The sequence below is a fragment of the Nomascus leucogenys genome, chromosome 21, assembly GCF_006542625.1.
Source record: "Nomascus leucogenys isolate Asia chromosome 21, Asia_NLE_v1, whole genome shotgun sequence".
Classification (NCBI taxonomy): domain Eukaryota; kingdom Metazoa; phylum Chordata; class Mammalia; order Primates; family Hylobatidae; genus Nomascus; species Nomascus leucogenys.
In genome coordinates this window covers 43346736-43367792 of record NC_044401.1, presented here as the reverse complement: position 1 = coordinate 43367792, position 21057 = coordinate 43346736, and the positions used below count along the sequence as shown (strand labels likewise).

Sequence of the window (21057 nt, the reverse complement as noted above, 5' to 3'; positions counted from 1 at the left end):
GCACATATGTATATAAACAGCAGTAAATGAAGTATACATCATTGTAATTGTAGAGAATGATTTGCCATGATAAAAACAATATTGGCTATTTTTTTCTCCATATTGTATGAAAAAACTTGATAGTTTTCTATCTATTGCTCTATTCATTTCTCTTTCTAGGTAAACATGTCAAACCTTTTATGCCAGAGAAAGCAAAAGAAATTATCATGTCTTTACAACAACCTGCAATCTTCTGTAACATGGTGTTTGATTGGCCAGCACGACACTGGAATGCTAAATACCTTTCGGAGGTCCTTGATGGCAAGCGGATACGATTCAGAATGGGGATGAAAAGCATGAGCACAGGTATGACTATAGGTAATCACCATCATAATGTCTCTTCAGGAACATCCCTGCATTCCCAGCAGTGGCCTCCTGATCTCTTGAGAATCCTTTCTTTCTGATCCTTTTTTTGACCATTCACTGCACATATAGGAACGTTTTATTGGAAGATTTGGAAAACATTTTGGCTTAAGTGTTTTTTATTTTTGTCTGACAAAACAGTCTATAGTTTATAACCCCATACAAAATGTATTTGTTCATGTATCTTATATGTATATTGCTAGACATTATTGTGGTTCATTAAATGTTAGACACTTAATAAATATTTGTTAATGTGCTCTTATTTATATTCCTATTAGACCAATACTAATCTAATAGCTTCATCCACTTTTTCCTCAAGTAGAATGTGTCATTTTATTTGTGGCTTCAGGCACTATTTATAGTTGTATAATTACTTGGTTGTAATTTTATCCCTCTGCTTTATTGACTGACGGACCTGTTTTGCATTGCACAAACATGAAACATATGTAAAGCTCGCTCTTTTATTCTCTTAAGCAAATAGATTTTGCCTCGTCTTTTCTGAAGACATAACATTTTGATTTGTTTGCCCTATTTTCAGATAAAGCAATTACCATTAACTCTAAAATTTAGATAATTTACCATTAACTCTAAAACTACTGTTTCTAATCTAAGACAATCTATAATCATTTTTCTGGTGTTTAACTTGTATTTCAATATGGGTAAGTTTGGTAGTCTAGAATTTCAGTTTTTTAAGCATTGAGGTAAAGTGGCTTATTAATATCTATTAATAGCTCAGGAGAACTAGAAAAGTCCCCAGCTTCCCTTCCTGCTGCTCCAAGCTGCTTTCTCTCATTTCGACCTTGTAGTATAGCTGACAGAATTATTTAGTTTTTGGTGTCTGGAACCCCTTTGTACTCCTGTGACAGATGTAGCATGTTGAATATACCTGGAACTCTTGTCATCTCATTATAATCAGAGACCAAACTGTTTAAAATTCAATCTTAGACCAGCAGCAATAACATAAAAATCAAATTGTGCCTTTTCCTTCTTGATTTTAGTCGCAGAAATCTGCCTCTCATTGAAGTGTCTGTTAGACACTAATTTGGAGAAAAATAGAAATAGTAATTTTTTCACATTCTAGTTAGACTCCAAATACAATACTACCAATAGCTAACATTTATTTAAAGTTATTGTTGCAGGCACAGTCATGAATACTTTGCACATACAGTATTAGCTTTCTTAATCTTTCTAAAACGTTAGTACAGAGCTGCTGTTATCCCATTTTATAGATAAGACACAGTAATTTGACATTTTCAAGTTAATACTTAAGCACACAAAAAAGGAAAATAACTCTCTGAGGTGGTGAGAAATGACTGAGCTTTTAGTAAAGACAATGTGCTTTTTTATTAAATAAAATACACATAACATAAAATTTAGCATTTTAGCCATTTAAAAGTATGCAATTCATTGGTTGTTAGTATATTCACGATATTGTACAACCATCACTACTATCTAATTCTAGAATATTGCTAGTATCCCATAAAGAAGCCCAGTACCCCTTAAGCCATCATTTTCCATTCTGCCTTACCCCAGGCCCTGGCAACCACTGATTTACTTTGTGTCTATGAATTTGACTACTTAGAATATATCATATAAGTGGAATCATTTAATATTGGCCTTTTTGTGCCTGGCATCTTTCATTTAGTGTGTTTTCAAGGTTCATCCATGTTGTAATATGTATCAGTACTTCAGTTGTTTTTATTGCCAAATAATATTCTGTTGTACGAATATGTACATTTTATCTATTCATCAGTTGATGGACATTTGAGTCATTCCATTTTTTGGCTATTACAAATAATGCTACTATGAACATTCATCTACAAATTTTTGTGTGGACATGTATTTTCATTTCTCTTGGAGTAGAATTGCTGGGTCATACAGTAATTCTGTGTTTAACATTTTGAGAAACCGTTTTCCAAAGCAGCTGCACCATTTTATATTCTCACCTTCAATGTATGAGAGTTCCAGTTTTTTCGACATCCTTGCCAACACTCCATTTTAAAAATTACAGCTATTCTAGGCCGGACACAGTGGCTCATGCCTGTAATCCCAGCACTTTGGGAGGCCGAGGTGGGCAGATCACGAGGTCAGGAGTTTGAGACCAGCCTGGCCAACATGGTGAAACCCCATCTCTACTAAAAGTACAAAAAAAAAAAAAAAGAAAAAAAATTATAACTATTCTAGTGTATGGGAAGTATTATTATAGTTTCGATTTGTGTTTCCCTAATGACTAATAATGCTGAGCATCTTTTTATGTGTGTATTGGCCATTTGTATATCTTCTTTGGAAAAATGTCTATTCAAATCCTTTGCCCATTTTCTAATTGTTTTTGTCTTTTTATTATTGAGTTATAAAAAAAGAGTTCTTTATATATTCTAGATACTACCCCTATTAAGTATATGACTTGCAAATGCCCCACTACCCAGAGATAATCACTAGTTATATTTTGAGGTATGCCCATGTAGGCCTTTTTGTATTTTAAAAATAAAGTTACATTAATTTTCACAGCTTGCTTTTTTTTTTTCCTTCACTCTGAGCAGCTTCTCTTGAGATTGTATGATTTTTCAATGGCTACCTAATATTTCATTTTTTGGTAGTATCATAATTTATTTTAAAGTTTTGATGATAGATTGCTTACAAGTTTTAAATTTTAAAAAGACTGTAATGAACATCTTTGCAAACAAATGTTGTCAAAGTTTCTGATTACTTCCTTAGGATTGATACCTAGAAGGAGAGTTACTGGATCAAAGGATATGAGCATTATCATCAGTAGCAGAACTATCTGTGAAGCTTCTTACGCCAGAAGCTCTGAGTCATTCTGATTGCCTGTCTTGAGTGGTGTCTTGTGACTCAGTGACTTACATACTAAATATCTAGCATCTGCCTGCTTCTGTCTGTCTCCACAGCCATCCTCTAGTGGGTGTTACCCTGCTCACTCTCTCACCTCCATAGTTGCGTGGCCTCATCCTAGTCTCTCTGCACCCCTTGCCCTCCCTTCCCACACCATTCCTCATACTGAAGCCAGAGGCGACTTTTAGGAAAACAAATCTAATCTTATTTCTCTGCTTAAAACACTTAAATGGCTTCCAGTTATGCTTAGGCTAAAGACCAAAATGTCCATTGTGGTGTGGAAGGCCCAGCATCATTTCTTTCCCTGAGCTCAGGCCAGACAAGCATTTTTCAGTTTCTGTATTTCCAGGGCTTTGTTTCTTCCTACTTCAGGGCCTTTGCATGTGTATGTAGTTCCCTGTGTCTAGCCTCTCTTTTCTCACTTCCCTTTCCCCCAACTTTACCTAATTAATTCATCTCCTTCTGTCAGATCTTAGCTTAAATGTCATTTTTCCTGACCAAATCTATCCTTCCCCATACCCCAAATCAGGTGTGACTATTCAATTATCTCAGAACACTTTGTATTTCTTATTAACACTTAGCACAGTTGTAATCACATGGTTGTATAATTACCTATTTAAAGTCTCTTCCCCTCAAGAAGGTCACTTCTGTGAGGGCAAGGGCCACATCTCATCATGGGCTGAGCACCTAATGGACATTCAATTTGTGAAGTGAAAGAATGAAAGGCTTTGAAACATACGGCTAAGGGCTTTGCACGAAGGTGGTTTCTATTTACATTCTTTTCAGAACATGTGAGGGTTCCTGTTTTGCTACTCCTTGGCCAAAACTGAAATTTATCTTAAAAATCTTTCAGGCTGAGCATGGTGGCTCATGCCTGTAATCCCAGTGCTTTGGGAGGCTGGAGCAGGAGGATTGCTTGAGCCCAGGAGTTCAAGACCAGCCTGGGCAACATAGCAAAACCTTGTCTCTAGAAAAAGTACAAAAAAATTATCTGGGCATGGTGGCGTGCACCTGTTGTCCCAGCTACCCAGGAGGTTGAGATGGGAGGATCACCTGAGCCTGGGAGGTCGAGGCTGCAGTCAGCTGTGATCAGGCTACTGCACTCAAGCCTGGGAGACAGAGCGAGGCCCTGTTACGTGAAAAATGTTATCTCATTATTTTAATTAACATTTATTTGGCCGGGCACAGTGGCTCATGCCTGTAATCCTAGCACTTTGGGAGGCCGAGGTGGACGGATTACCTGAGCTCAGGAGTTCGAGACCAGCCTGGGCACATGGCAAAACCCCGTCTCTACTAAAAATACAAAAAATTAGCTGGCGTGGTGGTGCACACCTGTAATCCCAGCTATTTGGGAGGTGAGGCATGAGAATCGCTTGAACCCCAGAGGCAGAGGTTGCAGTGAGCCAAGATAGTGCCACTGCACTCCAGCCTGGGCTACAGAGTGAGACTCTGTCTCAAAAAAAAAAAAAGAAAACCCAAGAAAAACGCATTTATTTGATTGCTGGTGATGTTGAACATATGTTCGTGTTTATTAGTAATTTTTATTTTTTCTTGATAATTGGTCTTTGACTATTTCCTTATTGGGATTTTAGGGTTTAAAAATTTTTTTGAATTCTTCGTATATATCATGAAGATTGTGGCATGGCACAGTGACTCACACCTAAAATCCCAGCCCTGTAGGAGGCCTAGACAGAAGCATCACTTGAGACTGGGAGTTCCAGAACTGCCTGGGCGACATAGCAAGATCCTGTCTCTACAAAAAAAAAATTTTTAATTAGCCAGGTGTGATGGTGCACACCTGTAGTCTTAGCTACTCAGGAAGCTGAGGCAGGAGGATTGCTTAAGCCCAGCAGTTCAAAGTTCTGACCACGCCACTGCCCTCCAGCCTGGGCAACAGAGTAAGACCCTGCCTCTAGAAATAAAAAAAAAAGTAAAACAAATGAAAAAAGAGAAGATTATGTTGTTAACTAATAAGCTTCCTAGTTATTGTTTGCTTTCTCATTTTAGCTTCACAGTTTTATATTTTTATATAATCAAATAATGCTTTATTAACATTTTTATTTTAACTTCAGAAATTCCTTCTTTATCCTGAAAATAGAGAAATATTCTAGTAATTTTTTTCTAATTGATTAGTGATTTCTTTTTTACATTTAACTATCCATTTCTTATTTATTTTGGTATATGGTAGTCAATGAATTTTTTTTTACACAAATAGCTAAATTTGGAAATTTTATTCCAGTACCATTTACTGAATATTTATTTTTTACCCTACTGACTTTGGAAATCACCTTTATTATATTACTATATTCTTGTATATTCCAGCATCAGTTTTTGGGCCACATATTAAGCTACCAGTTTGGGGGCCAGTAAAACAGTTTTAAAACATGATTTTAGTTCTGGTATGTATTTTAATATTTGAATATATAATTCATCCTCCCTAATTACCCTTTTTTCTTAGGTATTATTGAATTTTGTACATCTAAATGAACTTTAGAGTTACACGAAGTTCTCACTGTAAAGAAATCCTGTTGGGATTTCAAATGAAAATTCATTAAGCTCTATAATTAATTAATCCCATTGTTATAATACTGTATCTTCCCACACAGGAACATGTTATCTTTACTTATCAAGTCTATTTGGCTCTCAGTAAAATGATTTATAGTTTTTATATAGGTCTACAGATTCCTTAAAATATTGTAAATTTGTTATAGCTGTTACGAAGGAAATATTTTTGCCTGTTACAGTTTTCTTACTGGTTGTGATTGGTCATAGAGAAAAGCCATTTGTTTCTGTGTGTTTATATTGTGTGTACCTACTTATTAGTCTAGGTAGTTTTTTGTTGTTTTGTGGGTTTTCTAGTTAGACAGGCATATGATTTTAAAAGTAAGGATAACTTTGTTTCCTCTCTGTTGAGTATATTTCTTATTTCTGTTTTAGGTCTTAGGTCTTGGTTAGAATTTATCTAGAATACTTGAAATAGAAGTGTTAATAATTGGCATTTTTTAATATCATGTGTTCCCTAGTTTATTTTAGGAAGCAGATAGAGAACATCACATAGCATTTTGGATCTGATTTGTTTCCCAAGATACGTGCTCAGTGGCAGTGTTGTATCTCAGTTGGCAGTAAATTTGGCCAGCAGTTGTAGAAATAACCCTGAACATCTGAAAGCAGGGGGATAGAGTGATCAAAAGACCTGTTTAGAGTTTATGCATCACGTATTATTTCTTATTTGTAAAATGATGAAAGTTTAACAAAATGGAGAAATAGTTGTTATCCTGTTGTGCAGAAACTATTTTAGGACCCCTTTTTATAATAATTAAAAGCAAGCTCAGCTTGTACACTACTGCCAAATCCTGACCTCAGTTGAGCTTCTTACCTAGCACTTTACAGTAAGTAGGATGAACGTTATAGTTGCCTAGACCACTTCAACGTTAAATGAAAGAATCATGGTAAAATTAGAAAGGAATAATTTCATTGCATAAGACAAACTAAGAATAACAACTGTACTACCCAGAGAGAAATTGTCATTATAAAAAAATCAGAGCAGTACCTTTAATGATGCTACTACCAGGAAAGCGTGAAAAAATTATATCATTATGAAAATGAAAAGATCTGTCATTTCCATTCATTCCATTCAAGATAATTTTCCCCTGACAGTAACAGTTCTCGTATGTAATTTTTACATTTTTAGATTTAACATTTTTTAATGTGCAGAGCTTGCTATAACAGAAAATGAAGTCTTCTAATGAGGCCAGGTTCTGGGGGCTGCAAATAGGCTTGCCTGAGATAACTGGCCTCAACAGAAAAGTCCTGCTTAGTCCACCCCAGGGGCAAGTAGCTCATTTAATGGCGTTAGTATTCAGTTGGACTGAATTCTAGGAAGTGAAAACTCCTAAGACAGTATAATATGTTTGGGCTTACAGTGGAGTTACTTAAATCTTTTAGAAATGACTCCTATTTCCCAGAGTCATGCAGCTTTCTTGCCGCATGAACTTTTGTTTGTCAAAATTAAACTTTATGTACTTCTGTGCTTTTATGGTAAATTTTTGATGAAGTTGATAATTTTTTTGGTTGTTTTTTGTTTTTTTTGAGACAAGATCTCACTGTGTCACCCAGGCTGGAGTGCGGTGACACAATCTCTACTCACTGCAGCCTCAACCTCCAGGGCTCAATTGATCCTCCTGCCTCAGCTGCCCGAGTAGCTGCAACTACAGGCACGTGCTCCCACACCTGGCTAATTTTTTTGTATTTTTTGTAGAGACAGGGTTTCACCGTATTGCCCAGGATGTTCTCAAACTCCTAGGCTCAAGCAGTCCTCCCACCTCGGCCTCCCAAAGTGCTGGGGTTATAGGCATGTGCCACTACGCCTGGCCAATGTTGGTATGTTAAGAGTTTATGTATATTGATTGTTTACTATGTGCCAGGCACTAAGTGCTTTACAAAAATTGTTAAAATTTAAATAGTTCTTGAATATGTACATTTTAATCTTTTAGATAAATGTGCCCTAGTTAAGTTCTCCTGCTTCTCAAAGTGAGGTGACAAGTTAAAGTGGATGAATTAGGATGATTCATTGACATACACCCTAACCTCTATTACCTCTCTGCCATTCTGTGGCTTAGGAAAAAGAAGGGAAAGGAAAAAGATTATTGGATAATTCTAAGCAGTTGCAGGCAGAAACGTAGAGAAAAGACAAAGGCTGTTGAAAGAAGAATGTGAATACTCTTCTCTTCCTGCTACTGATTCAGCTAACTTTTAAAGGGTTCCAAGTAAATATATGAATGGATAAGAAGTACTAATAATAGTGCCTAACATCGGCTGGGCCCAGTGGCTCATGCCTGTAATCCCAGTACTTTGGGAGGCCCAGGTGGGCAGATCACTTGAGGCCAGGAGTTCAAGATCAGCCTGGCCAACATGACGAAACCCCATCTCTACTAAAAAATACAAAAATTAGCCAGAGGTGGTGGCCACTAGAGTAGCCTCTAGTCCTAGCTACTTGAGAGGCTGAGGTGGGAGGATCGCTTGAACTTGGGTGGCAGAAGTTGCACTGAGCCGACATTGCACCACTGCACTCGAGCCTGTATGATGAGCAAGACCCTGTCTCGAAACAAAAACAAAAAATAAAAAAAAATGGTGAACATTTATTGAAATCTGCTGTGTCAAGCACTGTGCTAACTGATCTACGTCACGTTTTGAAAGGATTTCATGTTTTGTAAAGGAAGTCATAATCAGTTTTCTTAAATATTAACTTCCTTGTTAAGTTGCAAAAATAAAATTAATTTCATCATTCTTTTAGAATAGTTTTTGCGTCAATCCAAGACTCCAATCTTGACTCGTTGGAGTCATACCCATAATAACAAGCCACTGTGGACAGATAATACATCTTTTATTGAAGCTTTCCTGATCAACCCTCATCTCTGTGGTCTTTGCCTTTTCTAAGTGTCAGCAGCATAAAATTTTGCATTTAACTGTATAGTGCCTCAAGTTTTTATTTACTAAATCCTCAAGTTTGGATTACTAAATCTAGTCATAGGGTAGTCTTTAATCTTAAGGTTAAAACTGTGCTTTATACTTTCATGTTTAATCCTGAGTATTGTGAATTTTGTAAATGGCACTCATTATGTAACAAGTACAAATTAATTTTTAAATTTTTTAATTAATTTTTTTTGGAGATGGGGTTTTGCTCTGTTGCACAGACTAGTCTCAAATTCCTGGGCTCAAGCCATCTTCCTGCCTCAACCTCCAGAGAAACTAGGATTACAGGCATGCACCACCACACCTGGCTCAAAATGAATTTTTAGTTAGTCTTCAAAGTTAATTTTTTGGTTGAAATTATCTTTAGTTTTAAAAAAACAATAATTAGGAAATATGTTCATTATACATTTAAAGTTGCATTCTCTTACATTGCAGTTCCTCAGTTTGAAACGACATGTAATTACGTAGAAGCTACACTTGAAGAGTTTCTGACCTGGAACTGTGACCAGTCTAGTATTTCTGGACCATTTAGAGATTATGACCATTCCAAGTTCTGGGCTTATGCTGACTATAAATATTTTGTCAGTCTATTTGAAGACAAGACAGATCTTTTCCAGGTAAGTCAGAACCTTCCTTCTAATCTTGGTAGGAATTTGTTTGTGAGAAAAGATCACAAATTAGAATCTCCCTGGCACCTTCTCTGCCTTTTTCTCTCATAAGTAATCACCATGAGTCTTGGGTATTTCACCCACTCAAACCAAAAGATTTGCTGAAGAGAAGTGTACCATTTGGCTCACACAGATGAGCTGGCTTCCTTGTTTTCCTACTCCTAAACTTCCTACACACCCTCCTTTGCTTTTAAACAGTGCTTGAGTTGGTTTGGAGTACATTAGAAGCATAGATTGTGTATAAAACTTCATTGCCTCCTGACCTCCATTTAAGTTCTTGTCCCGTCAGTGAGGCAGATGAAAGCATAAAGCTGATTCTGTGAAGGAGCATTCCTTGGGCTGTGACCAGGCTGCTGCTGTAATTTCTACCTGCTCTAGGGGTTTTGGACAGCTGTTTTCTCTGGCAGTTCATGGCCTGAGGTAGAGAACACTTGGCTCCTAGTATTTGGTAGTGGAAGCCCTGTAGAAGTGTGGGAGTGACTTGCAGAAGTAAAATTATGGAAGTTCTTTGCCGTATGTTGACATAACTGACAACAGAGTTTCCAGACTACCATATCCTCTTTTCTTTTAAGTGTTTTCTACCTTAAACTGGCAGTTTATTTTGTGAGATAATTTTGCAAACTCTCTGCTCTTGTTTCCATGTGTCTTAGGTGTGGGGCAGGAATGGGAGCCATCCTGGAGGCTGTTTGGAGGACTCTGCCTTGCCCTGACTCAGGCCAAGGCTCCAGAGTCCTTCTTCCTCCCCTTCTTTGTGGAGAGAAGTATTTCACCATCCCTGCAGGCTGTTTACCCCTTCTCCTCTCTGCCACCACCCACTCTCTGGACTTGGCTTTCATATAGGCTGATAGTTCTTTGGCTCCTCAGTAATTTTCCATTCAGTGTATATTTTTCTTTTTTATGTTGAGTCAAGATGTAAATGCCGATGTTAACATAGTTATTATAATAGATCCTCGCATCTCAGCCTCCCGAGTTGCTGGGAGTATAGGAATGTGCCACTGCGCCTGGCTTAATTTTGCTTTTTTATTTAAAAAAAAGGAAACATGTGTCACCTTGCCCCATAGTTGTTTTTGTTGTTGTTGTTGTCATTGTTGTTTTCAGATGGAGTCTCACTCTGTCACCCAGGCTGGAATGCAGTGGCGCAATTTGACTCCCTGCAACCTCTGCCTCCCGGGTTCAAGCAATTCTCCCGTCACAGCCACCGCCCGCCCCCTGACCCCAGTAGCTGGGATTACAGGTGCCTGCCACCATGCCCAGCTAATTTTTGTATTGTTTTGTAGAGACAGGGTTTCACCATGTTGGCCAGGATGGTCTCAAATTCCTGACTTTAAGTGATCCACCAGCCTCGGCCTCCCAAAGTGCTGGGATTACACGCGTGAGCCACTGTGCCCGGCCTGTCATAGTTGTTAGTTGAGAATGTATTTTCATTCTCATACCCATTAAAGAAATGCATAGGTTTTAAAAACATTCAGTAAATGACCCTGAATTCAAAGTCAATACCAAATCTACTATTTACCCATTTTTAAATGATAATTTTAAGGTAGATGTTTTTTCTTACAACCTTAATTGTGATCACTTTATGGTTCTTTAATTATGGAACTTACAGGTTTCATAGTTAACTTTAAAAGTGTTTTGTTATGTTTCTCATACCCACCCCCCACCACTCTGTAAATTAGACTAGTACTTTTCTCCATATTTCAGGTAAAATATTGCTTAATAGTAACATTGATCAAGTACTTACTTTTGGGGGGAATTTTTCTAATGTTTTACACTTATAATCCTCAAAGTAACTCTATGATTTAATAATTATCCCCATTTTAAGAAAAATGAGACCCAAAGAGATTAAGTAAACCGTTTCTAAGATTATACAACTAGGAAGGGGTAATCCAAATAGTCTGCCTTCAGAGCTTTAACTACTACAGAGCTTTAATTACTGCTGTGCCTACAGAGGGTGTGCATACATTCAGTCCTGTTGGGACTCTCTGGCCTGAGGGTAGGCTCACTCTGCCTTGGATGAGTCTTTGATCTGACCCTGTTAGTAGTTCTGTCCCATCCCAGGCAAGGCAGCACTGTGCAGTATGTGACCTGTCCATTAAGTGCAGATATAAAGGGCAGCCTTTTGGCAATGTGCTGGAATTCTAACTGAGCCCTTATAACATCTGATATTTTGAATTAAATGAGTTTTCTGTCAGCTCATATTATGGCAATTAATTCTGCTATGAATAACCAAGTCCATTAAGATTATATCATCTTTTGTCTCAAAATTTTCTGGGCACCAAGTCTTCTTACATCACAGGTACCTGTGTTGGTTTAATTCATTCAGCCACCAAGTCTTATTACTTGCTGTTTCAAGCTTTCTTATATCTGTCATAAAATGGTGGGTAGTTAAACATTAAAATGGGTACATTTTTAAAATGTTTATTAATTTATTTAAAATGACGGAACCCACTATATGTTAACATAATAATATTTTTAAGAAAATAACTATATTCAAAAATGGTTAATGTCATTAGAGGGATGGATTATTGTACATTTTGGCATGTCTCCTTGATGTCTGGCTGTAAGAAGACAGCTGGATTCTCTGCTTCTCCATTCAAGCTGTTGCAATTTGTTGGTTTGTTTAAAGTACATGAAGAAAATTTTGCCTCACACACATATGAAGCTGAAAAAGGGAGAAGTATTTATTAATAACAGCCTTTTCAGATAATTGTGGATTTTTTTATACCACACCAAACTTGATGAGGGGTAGTTTCTTAAAGGTTCATTAGTTGCAATATAAAATCTGAACCTATAATTAATGAACTCTGTACTCTTATAATAAAATCCATTGGTCTGTCTTGCACAGAATGGATCTTATGTAATGTTATTCATGGACCATTTGGAAAATATTGGCTTACTGAATTAGTAGATCTTCCAAATGTTGACACATTTTCAGTATACTTGATACATTTAATTATTCAAAAAGTCACATTTGTTAATACCACTGTTCTTATCAGAAAAATAGTATTAGGAAGCTTTCAGGCTCATGTATTTCTTTTTTTTTTCTTTTTCTTTTTCTGTTTCTTTTTCTTTTTTTTTTTTTTTTTTTTTTTGAGACAGAGTCTGACCCTGTCACCCAGGCTGGAGTGCAGTCACATGATCTCGGCTCACTGCAACCTCTGCCTCCTAGGTTCAAGCAATTCTCCTGCCTCAGCCTCCTGAGTAGCTGGGATTACAGGTGTGCACCACCATGCCTGGCTAAATTTTGGATTTTTAGTAGAAACGAGGTTTCACCATGTTGACCAGGCTGGCCTTGAACTCCTGAACTCAAGTGATCTGCCTGCCTCAGCCTCCCAAAGTGCTGGGATTGCAGGCATGAGCCATCATGCCAAGCCAAAAATGCAACTTTTAAAATAATATAATTAACTATAATTACTATCCAAAATTTACGAAGGATAAATATTTCAATCCAAATTTCAAACAGCCCCTTAAGTGGACATTATACATTAGCAATTGTCTGAGTCTCTTTTTCCTTAGAAAAATTACCTTAGGTACATAAACAGAAAAGAGGTAATTAACTCTCTACCCACCGATAGGCTCGATAAACACCTTAATTCTTACATTCCAACTTGTCTCATCAGAAAGCATCACTGGCCATCAGACGCCATTACTCATTACCAAATCACCTGCCTCAATTTCAATATGCTCTCATAGCTATGTTTTAAAGTCCAAGACATGTTACAACTAATCTTCCATCTACTGTATTTTGGGATTCTGTGTCCTGGTGACTTAACAAGGCTTCTGACCTTCAGTAGCCGATTCAAATCACAATATCAAATGGAATCTACTGAGAAGCATCCGTGGGGCAAAATCCCTTTTGTTACATGTTGATTCTTAATAACTTCAATTATGATGATACTTACTGATAACTGCAAAAGGCAAAACCTGTCATTCTTACCTAATGAGTCTGAGAGCAAGAAATTTTGTTTTGTACTGTCACAAATTCCCTACCTTTCTAGGAAAGTAGAGAACAAAATGTTCGAAACAAATGCTTTATTTAGTCAACGATATGATGTATAACTAAAAAATAATAAGATTAATTTATTTGCTATACACAAAAGTCAGTTACGTGTCAAAAATCATACTTTTAGGCCATCTAGAGGCTACATGATATTTTCCAATCATATTAGTATATTTATCAACGTACATATTTTTCATGGATGAATTTAATTTGTGGAAGAAAAGAGTTAATAGGAGGAAACTTCAAGTAGAGGCTATAAGTAAAAACTTACAAAACTAGTAGAGGGCCAGAGAGATTAAGAATTTCTTACCAAGGCTGACAAATGCTACACTCATTAACTAGAAGCCACAGAAAATTTGACAAAGGTGAAGCTAGGGGTTTAAGTCAAAACATTCTCTGAGGGGTCCTAAAGACCAGAGAAATATCAAAACAAGAAATAGTAGGAGTAGGAAAAAATCCACTTATATAATCATTCAAATACCTATTATGTATTCAGCACTATGTTAGCAGTTTGCAGGAATAAAAAATTATAGAACATTGCCCAAAGAGCTTACAATATTGTTAAAGGAACAGGACACAAATGTTCTGTGTCACTTACCATTTAAATAGTAATCCAAATAAAACATACAGGAAGGAAGGCAAGGGACAGATGGATATGGGGACAAGTGGTTGAGAAGGCTTCATAGCCAAGGCTGAACCTGAGCCAGGCCCTAAAACATAGAACTTTAACAGGCAGAAATTGAAAGGGCCATGAGCAGAGGCCAGAAGGAAAGAGAGAACATAGGTCAGTGGGGAGACTGGACAGGGCCTTGCATGGAGCAGACAGGTGGCATCAGCCATACTTGGGAGGGTCTTAAATGCTATCCTTATATAATTTTAACTTATAAAATGTTTGTGAACATGATTAAAGTATTTTAATTTTAATCTGGAGTATGATTTAAAATGTATTTTCACCCTAAAACCTAAAGTATAATAAAAAAAAACTATGAAAAAAAAAAAAAGAAATTGCACTCTTATATGAGGAGAAAAAGACAATTTAAAACAATGATATTTGAAACAAATGAATAAATAAATTTTAAAATGTCAAAAAAATGTATTTTCATAAGAAACTGTTTTAGAATTACTTAGAGGAGGAGTCAGAACAGAAAAAAATAGAGTAATTACAGTTGTGATGTTGTAAACCAGAGTGGCCCATAGACCCGTGGGGGTCCCTGACACCCTTTCAGAGGATCTTTGAGATCAAAATTATTTTCATAATACTTCTAAGATGATATTTGCTTATTTCACAGTGTTGACATTTGCACTGATGGTACAAATGCAATGATGAACAGAACTGCTAGTGTCAAGACAGTGGGACCAAAGTGTACTAATAGCATTGTATTAGAAAAAAAAACACACAGCTTTATTGGGGTATAACTGATATATAATAAACAGCATATATTTAACATGAACAGTTTGATTAAGTTTTACATATACCTACACCCAAGAAACCATCACCACATTCAAGATGACAAACATTTTGATCATGTCCAAAAGGTTCCCAGTGTCCCTTCCTAACCTGTCTCTCCCTACACTCTCATTCTCAGACACCACTGATCTACTTTCTGTCACTGCGGGTTAGTTTGGCAGTTCTAGAATTTCATAAAAATGGAATCATATAGTAAGTACTCCTTTTTCATGCTAACACTAATCAAAGGAAGAGACAGACATAGTTAACATCAGAACAAGGAAACCCAAGGTAGAGAGGGTCATTTCATCACAATAAAAGGTCGCTTCACCAAGCGGATATAATAATCCCAGATGTGTATGAACCCAATAACAGTTTCAAAATACATGAACAAAACTGACCAACCTAAAATGAGAAAAACACAAATACGCAATTATAGTAAGGGGATTTCAATACCTCTGTCTCTATAATGGGTGAAACAAATATACAGAAAATCAGTAAGGATACAGGAGACTTGAACAATCAACTTGATTTAATTGACATTTACAAAACACTCCACCCAACAACAGAAAACACTATTTCCAAGTGCACATGGAATCTTTATCAAGATTGATTATATTCTGGGCCATAAAACAAGTTTCAATAATTTAAAAGGATTTAAATCATACAAAGTATGTTCTCTCACCATAACAGAATTAAATTAAAAATTCATGACAAAAAGATAGCTGAAAAATCCCCAAATATTTGAGATTAAACATTACACTTCTAAATAATCCATAAGTCAAATAGTAAATCACAAGGAAAATTAGGAAATATTAGGCTAGTCCTTGACTATAAGTCAAGGCTGAAGAGATATGCTAAGCAACAGTTTGCAAGTAAGAGACAGGGAGGCCCAATATTAGCCTTGGTATAATTTAGTTGCTTAAAAAGAAAAGTGCCGTCTGACAGTGTATTAATGGTATGATGTGTGGGTCATGGAATGTTACAATTGCATGGATACAGGTTCTGTGTAGACTGTGTCTGGGGTTCAGTTTGGGAGCCAGGCTTTAGGGCTGTTGACAAAGTAAAGGAAATTGAGAGAAGAGCAATTGGAAGGAAAAGTTAATGCTGCTGCGTCTAGGTTAAAAAAAAAAAAAAAAGATAAAGGAGAAGTTGGACAGTTTTTCTGATAAAAATAGCAATTTTTGGCAGGAAATAAACTTGTTCTCTTTAGTTATAGAAGGCAGATCTAGGACCCTCCTCTGTAAGCTACCAGGAAGTAGATACTGATTTTGTAGTAAGTGGTCAACTAGCTAGCTACTTGTCGCTCTTTTCAGGGATGGTGTAGATAGAACTTGCTGAGAATAGATGGTTTTTAAAGATTTTTCCAACTCTTGAGGTATGTATGAGTAGACTCCAGGACAGATCACCCCAGTGATCACCTTTTTTGGTTTTACAGATGTCGCACCCAAACAGGGCCTCCTGTTTCTAGCAAGACGCAAGACACATTCCTGGGCCCACATTGACTTCAGACATTTGACTACTCATAAGTAGCTGAACTTAATTGGGAAGAGAATCCCAACTCTCAATGCTGTCTACTTTCACACTGACAATTTTGCTTTTTTTTTTTTTTTTTTTTTGAGACAAGGTCTTGCTCTGTCACTCAGGCACTCAGGCTGGAGTGCTATGGTGCAAACATAGCTCACTGAAGGCTTGACCTCCCAAGCTCAAGTGATCCTCCCTCCTCAGCCTCCCAAGTAGCTGGAACCACAAGTGCATGCCACCACGCCCAGCCAATTTGTTAAAAAAAAAAAGCTTTTTGTAGAGACAGAGCCTCACCAAACATTGCCCACGCTGGTCTTGAACTCCTGGACCCAGGCAGTCCTCCCACCTCAGCCTCCCAGAGTGCTGGGATTACAGGCATAAGCCATCGCACCTGGCTGACAGTTTTGCTTTTTAAGTCATTATTACTGTTAGACAAGAGGCCAGGGAAGCCTCTCCTCAGTTTCTCATACAGTAACCTCACCCTGTAGAAAAATCTTCCTTCAGTGATTCTTTCCAAAGCAGGGCTCTAGAACAGGGTTTTTCTTGTGGGGTTGGTCTGTCACCTCTTTGAAAGTATATATGAAATTTCATGTGTGCTTTTTTCTAAGGAGAAGGGGCTTTGGTATTCATTAGATTCCTGAAGGGATGTATCTATAAGATTAAGAATCACATAACCTATCTCTTCTTAGCTAAGGCAAGTCTCTCCTTTTTCCTTTTTATACTGAATGGCTTTCAGCTACCTTTAGTTAAATTCTTCAGACTGAGGCGTGGTAAATTGTTCAACAAGGACCAGGTTAATTGGAAGCCTCCCCTAAGCTCCCTGCTTGGGTGCAGGGCCCTCCTGCTGTGATCTTAAAGCATTCCCTGCATAATTGTGTCAGAGCACTTGTTACATCATATTGAAAGGCTCTGTTTATGGGATTATCGCCCATTGTTAGATTTGAAGGGTTGGCATGTGTTATATTAATTTTTGTATCCCCAACACCCAGCATCATACCAGGTATATGGTAGATACTCAAAAATGTCATTGGCCTGAACTATTTTAACCATCATAAGTCAACAGATTCTTCTTTCCCTCCCAAGCAGCCAGTGTGTTCCAAGCTCTAACCCTGAGCCAGGTACTAAATTAGGCATGGAGAAAACAGGGGTAAGCTCCCAGTATGGAGCTTATAGGCTACATGCAGAGAGAACAGGATTTTTGCCACCCACTGGAACTGCCACGTATGAGCCATGTGCATTTACAGTGGTGCTGACCTTGCAAAAATTACCCCTTCTATGACAGACATTAATTATGTGCACGTATTCAGCCATTTTCATCACTCAAAACAAAAATGAAAAAAAAATGCTCTTTCTAGTCTTCCTCAAAACCATCCATTAAATTTCTCTTTAAAATCCTTTCTCTTTGAATACAGCTGTTAATGTTTTCCCTCTAAAAATAGAAAATTTAGACTGCAGTTACTGATAAAAGGAGTGTCAGCATGGAGAACGATGTGCTGCACATGGAAGTGGGGTGTTTTTTGGTTTTTTTTTTTCGCTTTTATTTTTTAAAACCGAAAGGAAAACTTCATGATTAAAATAAAAATAAGGCAGAACCATCATGCCTGGTTTACTAGTATGTTCTTTTTCTTTTCTAGCTTATAAATCTGTTTAATCACATGGATTTGGGTTTTTGTGTGACCCTATTTTTCTGTGCTGCAAATGCGCCATCGGCTTCTGAAAGTATAGGCTTTTCCCAGTAGTTGACCTGGGCAGGATTTGCCCACAGAACCAGGCATATGGAGAGTTTTAAGTCCAGAGCACTATGCTGTCTCTGTTCTAAAGATCGTTGCACTTAAGAAGTTCATGACTTTGGGGAATATATTGAAAGCCATCCATGGATGTATATTTCAAAAGATGTATTTTGACACCCTCACCTGAAGACTGATCTAGTAGGTATGAGCTAAGGCTCCAGCATTGATAGTTTTAAGTAACCCCACTAATGTAGGAGAAGGTTTCATTTATGTGGTCATTGAAGTACACAAAGTTAGTAAGTTGCGTATATACACAAATATCTGCACTGCTTAGAGGAAATACGGCTTTCTGACTTCTTCGGTTGTGTCTCAGAGATATTTAAAATAATGCCATTTCCACTGCATTCACTGTTCTAACTGCCCAAAACACGCTTTCCCTAAATATCAGCATAATCCTGTCTGTTTATTGTCTGTTTCCAACTCTAAAATGTAAGCTTCATCCGAGTGGGCATTTTGTCTCTTTTGTTCATTGATTCATTACAAGCTTCCAGAACAGTGCCTGGCATGTTGTAAGTGGTCAGTAAATATTTGTTGAATGATTACTATTAGTGTGGTTATTCAAATATGTTATTGGCTAAAAAGATTTCTTGAACTGCTCTGGAAACCTAACCTCTTCCATCTGTAGCATTTTCCATAATAGAATATTCCAACTGCCAAATAACAGATGTGTAAGTGAAAATGGGCAGCATTACCATACAGAGAAGTTGGTTAGTTCTTGATGGATTGCAACTTTATTTCAAAACAGGATGTGAAATGGTCTGACTTCGGGTTTCCTGGAAGAAATGGACAGGAAAGTACACTGTGGATTGGCTCCCTGGGAGCCCACACACCCTGTCATCTGGACTCCTATGGTTGTAACTTGGTATTCCAGGTACAAGGAAGGTAATGTGTGTGTGTGTGTGTGTGTTTGTGTGTGTGTGTAACGCACGTGTGCATGCATGCAATAGGGGTGGCAGAGAGAATAGGGCAATACCCTGAGGTGTAGTCCCAGCCCCATCCTGTCAGCCTGCCTCATGATTAGGGCAGACCTCTTAACCTCTGGTTTTGGTTTCTCCTCTGTGAAATGAGAACAGTTAAAATGGTGGTTTACAGGTGCGTGCCTTATCATGATCAGGATTGTCTTCAGAGAGTTGATTCTAGAACTCTGGGATTCCACTCCCAGGTCAGCTAGACAGCTCTCTGCTTGGTCTTTTTTTTTTTTTTTTTTTTTTTTTGTAAATTAGAGACATTTGAGACAGTCTTGCTCTGTTGCCCAGGCTGGAGTGCAATGGCATGATCATAGCTCCTGGGCCTCAAGCCATCCTCCTGCCTCAGCCTCTCAAGTATCTAGGACTACAGGTGTGTGCCAGTATGCCCAGCTAATTTAAAAAACTTTTTATTTAGAGGTGGAGTCTTTCTGTGTTGCCCAAGATAGTCTCGAATTCCTGGCCTCAAGCCATCCTCCTGCCTTGCCCTCTCAAAGTCCTGGTGTGAGCCACTATGCCCAGCCTATGCTTAGCTTTTCTTTTTTACATAAGAGTTTGTAGTTTTCAAACTTTTATTTAAAAATGGGAACACCCTTTCTCCAAATCTAAATAAATAAGAGCAGAGCAGTTTGTTGAAAGGAAGAGGCTTCACTGTTGCCCTCAAGCTCCCCTCCAAGGGTTGCCAGCGATCCTGGTTTGAAAAATACTGGACCCTTTCAACTCTAAATTTTAGTTTGTGCCTACCTGACACAATACAGTGTATTGTTACCTTAGGTCAGTTTTTGTCTGCATCTATCTGTGGACTCTAGAAGATACTAGGGATAGGCAGTGCTTTTGATATACCTGGTTTCTGGAGTTCTATGAGAGTCTAAGTGTTTGTGCCACTTGGAGGATGTACTCAGATGTATGTGCAGCCTTATTTTCCCCTAATTAATGATGCCCCAGTCTTTTCTCCTGGTCATGTGGGACATTTACAGGGCAGCACAGAGAGTAAAACAGAAAAGGTCATGTGCAAGTTCTCAGACCTATTAGATGTGAAAAGGATTATGAGTAGATTCAGGAGAAACAGTCAGTATGTCTGTGGATACATTTCACATGTGAAGAACTCTGAGAATTACAGAATGGTAGAAGTTAGTCCACTCTCTGATGCATTCCGTCTTTATTAAAGGGCATAGAATGTGTCAGGTACATAGCTACATTCTGTGGATGCACGATTCAATCAAATGAGTGTGGTCTCTATCCTTGTGGAGTTAACAGGCTGAAACCTTAAACTTGGTAAGAGAGACAACATTTTAAGTAGCTGCTGTCCATGTGTTCTGAATTGGAAACAAGCCAAAGAAATTCAAGTTGGAAAAACATCAAAAAATACCTGAATAAAGTGATATTAATAAAGTTAATATCACTTTATTTTAACTTTGTAATAAGACATTTTCTGGCCTTATGTAAGTGGAATAATAAAATAGCTTTAGTAAATATCCATTGAGTATCCTTCTGTACAGGGACCATGTGTTACAGTAGATACAGAGGTGAGGGAGTAAGACACCCTCTCTACGGTGGGAGTTTACAGCCAGAGTGCAAGGTATCCATGATACAAGGCAGAATGCCCATGCTCTAGAGGAAGGTTTCACAGAGCTGTGGGACTAAAAAGTAGAAGAGGTCATGTTCCTGTTGGAAAGATCAGGGAAGATTTCACAGAGGAGCTGCCATTTGTGGTGGGCCTTGAAGGATGGATAAGTGCTCAAAAGACCCAGATGAGAAGGGCAGAGGGACCCTGAGAAAGCATGGGGTATAGAGAGGACTCCTTGAGTTGTCCAGTATATGTTGTGCACTGGAGACAGAGGGAGTAGACCAAAAAGGCAGGTAGGTTGAGTCCCCAGGGTCTTGACTTCCAGGCAAACACTGTTATTCTCTGTTCTTTCAGCATCCAGAACCGTGATAAGTT

The 21057-nt window shown here is 37.8% G+C and overlaps 1 protein-coding gene across 1 annotated transcript in view; it reads left to right on the top strand.

The window, feature by feature from the left end:
• HSPBAP1 (HSPB1 associated protein 1) overlaps positions 1–21057 on the top strand; it is a 49393-nt gene that overhangs the window by 12699 nt on the left and 15637 nt on the right. Inside the window, exons 2-4 of the mRNA XM_003275535.4 lie at positions 160–345; positions 9160–9341; positions 18896–19032. Coding sequence (XP_003275583.1) covers positions 160–345; positions 9160–9341; positions 18896–19032 — 505 coding nt within the window. The remainder of the gene's footprint in view (positions 1–159; positions 346–9159; positions 9342–18895; positions 19033–21057) is intronic.